The sequence below is a fragment of the Gastrolobium bilobum genome, unplaced genomic scaffold (genome assembly GCF_033153095.1).
Source record: "Gastrolobium bilobum isolate Gb01-03AN ecotype WA unplaced genomic scaffold, APGP_CSIRO_Gbil_v1 utg1162, whole genome shotgun sequence".
NCBI lineage: Eukaryota > Viridiplantae > Streptophyta > Magnoliopsida > Fabales > Fabaceae > Gastrolobium > Gastrolobium bilobum.
Genome location: NW_026898943.1, coordinates 585,637 through 594,714, shown reverse-complemented (window position 1 = coordinate 594,714; position 9,078 = coordinate 585,637). Strand labels below are relative to the sequence as shown.

The window sequence follows — 9,078 nt, the reverse complement described above, 5'->3', positions numbered from 1 at the left end:
TCAAAATAACACATACATATATGTACACCTTAGTATGTGCTAGGTTTGTGCTTTAAATAAATATAGTATGAGTGAGAAGTGAGAAAGATTTAATATACATATTCTTCCAACTGTGAATGCATGATCATAGATAGCGTTAGTCATAACACGGGGCTCGGGCTAACTACAAGCCTGAATGAGACTCTTGAAAATGAGCTTGCGTGTTGGAGTGATACATGTGACTAACTGCATATGCTAATTTAATTAATATGTATTTGGATAAATCAAAAATAATAATTTATGATTAAATTTTTTAGAAATCGCTTTTATTTTTAAAAAATTAAAATATTTATTTGAAGTTTTATTTTTCTTAAAAGTTATTAAATATTATAAAAAAAATTAAACATATGTTTTAATTGAAAAAATTCAACTTTTTAAATTAAACAAATTGCCTTTATCAATGTATAATTTTGTGTGAATTGTAATAACTGGTAATGTTGCTGTCTTCCCGAGTTTTCCTCATCCAACCATCAATTCAAGCAACTTTTTGCTTCCGTTTATTTCTTGGAAAGTGAGTCAAAAGCTAAAATTAAAGTTGATTAATAAAGAGAGTTCGTGATTCGTGGAGAGATAGCCAGCACATGGATCGTCCTACACAACGCGTAACAAATAACTTTTTGAGCAGTGATGATTACTCCCAGAAAGTTCAACAAAGCAAGGTGTTTTCAACTTTTTTTTTTTTTTTTTTTGGTTGAAAAAACCTCCCGCACGATTTTGTGCTTGCGTACGTAGTGGGTGACGATCTTATCAAGGGTTTCCAAGTTCAAATTTCAACACAAAAAAAGTTTTTACTTTGTTTCCGCCACATAACCTTTAATTTCTTAAAGATGAGGAGAAAATTGGTGCTCCCTTTGGCCATGTCTTTTTAAGTATTAACCCCTTAAAATGGTAAAAAGAAAGAAAGAGAATATGTTTGTATATGTAATTGAAAATCCCGATGTCCAATTACATGCGAAACCCTAATATTATTGACTTTTTGTTCTCTGACACCACACACACTACTACGTGTTCTCCTAATTATACTCCTTGAAGACTGTTAGGTCAGTGAAAAATCCGTAAGAAGGTCGGTCTGTGGAACACCGGCGCCAACGTCGGCAGCCCAACCCACCGTGTGTCTCCGCTTATCTCGCCGGTGCCATTATTTACATATACGCGTAAGCTCTCGTAAGCAATGTGCGTGTTCACACATATGTATGCTATTATTAATTACTATTTACAACTAGCATGATTTATGTGCAATTATATGTAAGTCTTGGGATAACAATTTATAAACCATGAACATAGTACTTGATAATAATATATTTCAAACTTTTCATGGATCACACCAAGAAGATTTTTCATACGTAAGGGAATTGATGATTGAGATGGAACTTATACAAACCAGGCCAACTAAAGCCCACACTTCCCATCCAAATAGACAGAGTGCTTTTTCTTTCTCTCTCTACGATTTCACCAATTAAAAAAAAAAAAACGATGTAGTTGTAACTCCACCAAAAATAATAGGGGAGGAAAAAAACAATTAAAGTTAATTGTGCATGCGTTCATATGATCACTTCACAATTCACACAATGACCAGGCTATCGTTCTTCTTGTTCACGACGATCACGAGACGATAGCCGGAAAACCCAATTGGAGAGTGACTTTCTTCTCGAAGTTCCCGAAGACTGAGCTCTGATGTTACTGCACCCTTTGTCGTTGGAGTCTGCAACGAAGTTCTTTAATCTTTTCATTGCTAGGTTTAAAGTGTCTTCGGACATGTTAGCAAAACATACCCGGAACCAACCTGGCTCGGTGCAATGGCAAGACGAACCGGGTGATATGTTTAATCGAACTTCGTACACTATCTTCTTCCATAACTCCATCTCAGCTTCAAATGTATTTGAATGGAGAAGGTGTCTCATGTCAACCCAAGAAAACAAGCCAGCATTGGTCTTAAGGCAGTTAATACCTGCTTTTTGTAACCCCGAAACGAGCATTTTCTGTCGTCGTTTCAGCCTCTTTTGATTCTCGGAGATGTAGTTTCGAGTGAATTTCTTATCACCAAGCATGGCTGAGAGAAGGTACTGCGTTTGTGAGGAAACCAAGCCAAAGCTTGACATTTTTGTTGCTGCGGCCACAACTATGTCATTTTCAGAGTAGATAGCACCCACGCGGAAACCCGGCAAACCCAAGTCTTTGGAGAGACTATAGACAACGTGAACTCTGTTCAAGATTTGAGCATCAGAATCCTTAAGGTCATTTCTTTCCTTTAGGATTTCCATGATGCTGACAAATCCTGGAGAGCTAAAAACGGTCCCGGAGTAAATCTCATCACTTATGAGATGCATGTCTTTGTCCTTGATGAAGTCAATGAGCATGTTCAATTCATTCCGAGACATTGTTGTGCCCAGTGGATTTGATGGGTTTGTCACCAAGACGCCTTTGACTCTGAGGTTACGCTTCTTTGCCTCTTCATGAGCTTCTTGCAAAGCTGATTCAGTGACTTGGAAGTTATTGGAGCTTGTGCATTGTATTGGAACGATTTCAACCCCAGTTCGCCACTTGAGATCTCTGTCGAATCTGCACACAAGTGCAAACGAAATCAGAGAAATGCATGTAAAAAAAAAAAAACGAAATGGGTGTGGTGTGGGTACTCATGAGCATGCAGAATATTACAAGTGAAATTTAGAAGATAAAGTACGCACCCTGGGTAATAAGGAGTGGGAAGGAGAAAGGCCTCTCCTTGATCAGCGAGACAAAACATGAGGGTCTCGTTTGCTGAAGTGGCGCCAGCTGTTAAAACAATGTGGTTGCGATCAAAAGTCACCCTGTTTCCTCTACTCTCTGCCATGAAATCTACCAATGCCTTCTTGAAAGATGGTAGGCCATGGTAGTCTTGGAAGAGAGCTAGCTCTCGGAATATGGATTTGCCATCGCGTTTGAATCCGGCTACGTCTGGATTCTTAGCGAGCCAAGTCTCTACGAGATCGAAAGAGAGCTGCATTAAGACAAAAATTTTATTAGCCCACCACCTTTATTATTATGACATTACTCAATAAAGCTTGATGTGATGGCATGCCTACCTAGATTGTTACGCAAAAACACAGTGAATTATGCTTCTTTGTTTCCTTGTGCTGTTTTTTTTTTTCATAATAGAAGGTAACTAACTAAGCATTAAAATAATATTGTTACTTGGGGAATTAATGTCTAACCTGATTCTCTGCAAGACCCATCTGAATAATTCCCTTAGGATTCAGAACTTCATCGTAAGGGTTCTTTTCGTATTCCTGCCATCCTAGGAAGTATGAAGAATCTTGGCCGTGAGTGTTGCATGTGGCTTTTCTAGACAGAAGCTTCATTTTTTTTTTTTTGGGGGCGAAGGATGGGAAATGAAAGAAGATTATATGTGAAGAACTATAGAAATTAATAAAGACTAGGGAAAAATAGAAAGCCTCAAGCAATAACTTGTAGGAGTAAGCAGGGGTAGCAAGAATGTATTGGAGGAATTGCAGAGAGATTGATAAAGTGAAGGTGAAGGTCTTGATTTACCAACTATAGTCTTGATTTTGGGCTGAAATGCTGAAGATGGATTGGGGGATGATGTAGTGAGGCAGGTATTTATATATGCAAAATCCTATTGGCAAAGAGGGCCACGTGATGCTGAATACAACACTTTGACCACGATAATCTCTCTCCCAATGAGGGGAGAGTGAGAAAAAGGAGGCAAAACCTCAAAAAAATATATAATATACTAGTATAGTACCTATATTTCACCAACAGAAACATAACACATCACATGATATAATTTTTAAAGAGAAAAAAAATCTAATATTATAATCTTATATTTTTTTAAATACATAATTTATCATTTCATTTTAAACTGTAATCATTCTAAACGATACTACTGAATATTATGTTTGGAATTTATGCTCTCCTGTTGTCGCAGGAGAGAAAAAATTTTCTTACACAAATTCATTTTCAGTAACAAATATTTTTTTTTTTTAATATAAAATATAAGATCCACGTTTAATTTATCTCAACTTTTGTTCTCTTGTATTTTCAAGCATAACATCAATCGTATTATGTTATCCAAAACATCTGAATGAGTGTGTTAATTTACGAGCTTTGTCCACCGTCCCCATCCATTTCACGTGCAATCCACGCTCCCGAGCGTCACTCAATATTGGTAAGATACTAAAATATTATTATCATTACTTGTTGAAAGTGTCTCCCACCGGCTAGACTATAGCGTGGGGTTTGTAAGTTTATCTGACACATTAGAAACTATGATTTTTTTTTTCTTTTTGTAATTTTTTTTTGGTATATGAATTATGAATGCATAGGTTGGTGTGGTTGAGTTAAAAAAACACAAAAAAATTACTAAAAAAACAAAAAAAAACACACAAAGAAACAAGAGACACATATAACTTGGGAGGAGGGGGATATTGTAGACTTTGTAGTGGCGCCGAGAACGCCATACCGACAGCAAATCTCATGGAAAATGGGTCATAATGACCCACAAGTTCCACGAAGACTTAATTTGGATCCTAGGCTATGCCCACCGCATGGACCATAGTGCTCCCTGGTTGCACTAAACTCCATATAATTGTTGTCGGCCATTTTCTTCAATCCTGTTTTAACTTCCTCGAATAAGCCCTCGCTGTTTCTCCATTCTTTGTTCCTTTTTCTTAGCTAGCTTGTCGTAATATATTGGCACTGGCAAGCTAACAAACTGATGACACTCTTGCAGCTACAGATCGCATCACGTACGCATATAATTAAAAGAATATCAAATTGATTGGTCAATCTTAGCTATCTATATTAATAGTATTACCATGATAGTGGATTTGAACCATACTATATCAAGCAAATTAAAGATAGATATATAAGCTGTTGCCCACTGTTAAAGCTCGCTTAATTATTATTAATTTGGCTTTGAGTTATTCCTTTCATATTTTTTGTTATCTTAAAAAAATTATGTTGGATATGGAATAGAAAAAAAATGATAAAAATCCAGTTATTGATTTTCTCCTACAAATATTACAAAAATGACAGATAATTTTGTTTGTGTATGAATATAAAATCATAACAAAGATACTCTCAATCAGGTGGTTCCTAATTGCGAGGCCCACAAAATGGAGCTTACAGACGGTCATAATTTCTCGAGACATCTACCACATGGATTGAGGTTGAAGATTGTTGTGTTTGTCCTTCCTAATTCTTTATTACGAAAGGCATAATTTATTTTAATTACAAGGAAAGCAAATTAAGTTTATAATTTTTATGAAGTTGGTAGCTAGATTAAAAAATAAAATTAAAACAACCAATAATTAATTGCTAATCACTTGTAAATTGTATGTTTCAAAAAAAAAAAAAAACACTTGTAAATTGTAACCTGTCATCCGCCCTTAGTTTCTAGCTACCTGATTTCTGAGTATTCAATTCCATAGGTTGTATTCACATGGATAGGAAAAGTAAGAGAGCCACGAAGTAAAAAGTAAACAATCTCATTTGAGTCGATTGATCCCTTTTAGCCCCTGTTAAATATATAGATAGTGTTTAGTGAAAGCGTTGATCCATTTTTGGATAATAAAGTGGTTAAAGTGACGGTTAATCTGCTTTATTTTTGTCGGAAAAAAATAATAATAACTGTTTGACGCAAAGAATGCAAAGCTAACTGGGTTGGTAAGGTCGTAAAACTTGTAACTGCGGACCCAGGCTCACGGATTTGCGTAGCCCCGTTTTCTTTTTCCCTTTTCGCTCTCCTCATATTTTATTTTTTTAGTGTTTAAGATTACCGTTGTTGTGAGAATAGCGAAAGAGAGCTAATGATTCATTTAGTTTTCTGACGTTTCGAGGTTGAGGTGGGTCGTCTGAAAGAAACCACTGTGAAGTAACCCTATGTAGCAGCTAAAAGCGGAGACTGTTAGAAAATACACGTAAAATGTTGCATACTTTGATCATTATGAGGGGACCATATACTCATCTGATTTTTATGGACATAACATGTAATGTCTTAGCCCACTTGGCCCTTTCTTTCCTGCTTTCTTTTGCTGCGTACAACTTAATTCATGATCGAGCTTGGAATTTGGAATGAAAAATTCAAATGATAATAATCCATTTTTACCAAAAATAAATGATAATAATCCAACGCACTAAAGTCTGCTTAGATATATATGGATCATATAGCATTCATAAAATCAAATGATGGTAGCTTAATTGGTACCAATGAATTGAGCAGGTGAAGATGAGAGTATGTATGCAATCCTCCCCAAAGTGGTTTAAAGCCTTAATCTCGGGACTTGCTCCAAATTGGACTAATCGCGAATAGATAAATCGATTGGAATATTTTCAAATATATATATAGCTTATCGTTTCTCAAGCTGCTTGAGATAATTTTATCTCCGACTACTAAATCATAGTCGTATACAGATAGATCAATGGTGATAAAGGAAAAGATAGAAAAAAAGAATCATAACCATTCAAAGATGAATGAATTAATATAAGGAAATAAATAAACAAAATGACGTAGTTTTGGGGTGGCCGGAGATAGCCGGAGAAATATTTTTTCCATATATATATATATATATAGAAAAAGTATTTCTACAGCCACTTTAGATAAGCTTATCTACAGCTACCCATTTATAACTATATTCTCTCGGGAGAACATATTTATAACATTAAAGTTACTTTTTTTTCTCTCTACACGTCAGCAGACAGGTTCTGAAAAGTAAATGAGGAGAGAAAAAAAGTAACTTTTAATGTTATATCTATGTTCTCCCGGGAGAACATAGTTATCAAGGGTAGCTGTAGATAAGATTATCTAAAGTGATTGCAGAAATATTTACCCATATATATATATATATATATATATGGGATTGTAGTTTGTCCTTTAACATGTCACCATTAAATTTCCTACACACACAACATTTGGTGGGACCCGCACTTTTTAAAACAAAAAAAAATTAAAAAAGTTAAGGCACGCAAAACGAATCTCTATAACATTACACATAACTCTTATAAAACCCTATATATATATATATATATATATATATATATATATCATTCATAAAAAGGCACAATAAACCCAAAGACGGTTTTTTTTTTTTCGAAAAAATAAACCCAAAGACATTGTATCCTCGTGTCATCAAATTGAGTTTGGGACAAAGGAGTTAATACTTATGAGAGTTTATTACTTTATATATAATGAATACAAAAAGAGTGTTTGGTCTACAGACGGACAAATTATTGATATAATAATGTGCTTTCAAAATTTGAAGGGAACTTTTTTTAGCCATGAATTACGTTGATTTGAAAATAACAGTAAACGTAACTGAAGTAATTTGAATAATTAAGTTGGCCTAGCTAGTAATAATAGGACAGAAGATGTTTGTGTATACATATATAGGGTAGCATGTGATACGAATATTGTGAGAACCTCACCCCAAAAATTAGCTTAAGAGGTAAGAGAAGTTAAAGTCTTTATAAACTCTGGGACTCCAAGTCTCATACCTTGGAGTAGAATTGTAACATTTCATCACGCTCCGTAGCCCCAGTGAACACTCCAATGCAAGCGTCACCACCCGCGTCATTGCAACTGACAGTCATAGTGGAAGGCTCTGATACCAATTGTCAAACGGATCTAGGAGAGGCCCGTGATGGGGGACCACCATCGATGGGCTAAGTTAGATCAACCACACCAAGTGAGTCCGACATCATGTCACAACCAAAAACCTTAAGGCATTGGGTAAATAAGTACTTCCACTTGTATGGACTAATTCAATTAGCCCATCAACGATTAATGTGGGACTCACTCCATTTAAATTTTCAACAATCTCCCCCTCAAGTGTGAAACTTACCATTGTTATGCTTCCCCTTACTCCGAGTACCCAGACCCAAAGTACTCAATCCGCCTTTAGCTAAACACTTGGTTAACCCAAGCCTAACCCAGCTCTGATACCAATGTCAGCGGGTCCAAGAAGAGCTCATGGCGGGGGACCTCCATCGATGGGCTAAGCTAAATCAACCACACCAAGTGGGTCTGATACCACGTCACAACCCAAAATCTTAAGGCATTGAGTACATAGGTTTTCCCGCTTATACGGACCTCACTTAGCCCATTAATAACTAATGTTGGAGACTCATCATACTTGAATTTTCAACACCATGGTTCAATTTGTGCATTCAACTAACGAGAATGGGTAGTTAAATGTGACATTTTGAAAATGAGTTCGATCTTCCACTAGTTTGTATAATTTTTTAATAAAAGGAACTGCTTATTCTTAATTCTGCCACACAAAAACTAAAGACCCATTTGAATGAGTTTTTTTTCTTCAAAAATTTATTTTTTAAAAAAGAAACAAAAAGTCTGTTTGAATATATGTTTTTTAAAAACGCAAAAGTTATAATAAAAAAATCAAAAATTTACTTTTTTGAAGCTAAAAATTTTAGCTTCTCAAAAAATCAGAAGTTAAAATTCAAATATTTTTTTAAAATTCTAAATAACTTTATCTTTTGTAAAAAAAAAAAACACTTTTAAAATAAATAAGGCATAAAAAAGCACTTATTTTAGAAGCCTATGCAAACAGAAATGGTAGACTTTGTATATATAAGATTTTTAGCCAATAAGAATTGACTTACTTGATGGAAAGTTTTTTTTATAAAAAAGGGTTAGCTGTCTCATTTTAAAAATCATACGTTTCATAAATTTTAAGGAAAACTTATAATATATTATGGGTTTCTGAGATGTCCTGTAATAAAACATCCTGTAAAAAACTATAACTAGTACATAGTTATTTTTTTTCATACCCTTTATAATTATGTATTACCTGTAGTATATAATTTTTTTTTTTTAGGAATTCCTACAACATAATTTTTATATTTTTCATATATTATTATACTTACGGATAACCTGACAATAAAGCCGGAGAATATATTTTGATTATTAACTAAGGTGTTAAAACACTTCACTTAAACAAATATCATAAGCGATTTTGAAGTAACCTCCTCTCATTCTAAATTTTTATTCAAAAAAAAAAAAAAAAACTAGCCCCATAAATA

The 9,078-nt window shown here is 34.6% G+C and overlaps 1 protein-coding gene across 1 annotated transcript; it reads right to left on the bottom strand.

Moving 5' to 3' along the window:
• Positions 1-1,616: 1,616 nt before the first annotated feature.
• LOC133285689 (1-aminocyclopropane-1-carboxylate synthase 3-like) lies at positions 1,617-3,377 on the bottom strand. Its single transcript, XM_061482962.1, has 3 exons — positions 3,231-3,377; positions 2,724-3,016; positions 1,617-2,598 (listed from the first exon to the last, which is right to left on the bottom strand). Exons 1-3 carry the CDS (start codon positions 3,375-3,377, stop codon positions 1,617-1,619), a joined length of 1,422 nt encoding a protein of 473 aa, XP_061338946.1.
• Positions 3,378-9,078: the final 5,701 nt, after the last annotated feature.

Excerpts from the sequence above, each read along its gene's own strand:
- LOC133285689 (XM_061482962.1), bottom strand. The coding sequence starts at position 3,377 with ATGAAGCTTCTGTCTAGAAAAGCCACATGCAACACTCACGGCCAAGAT. Across the intron at positions 3,017-3,230 it reads TGGGTCTTGCAGAGAATCAG|CTCTCTTTCGATCTCGTAGA; the intron begins GTTAGACATTAA and ends GTCTTAATGCAG. Across the intron at positions 2,599-2,723 it reads CCCACTCCTTATTACCCAGG|ATTCGACAGAGATCTCAAGT; the intron begins GTGCGTACTTTA and ends ACTTGTGTGCAG.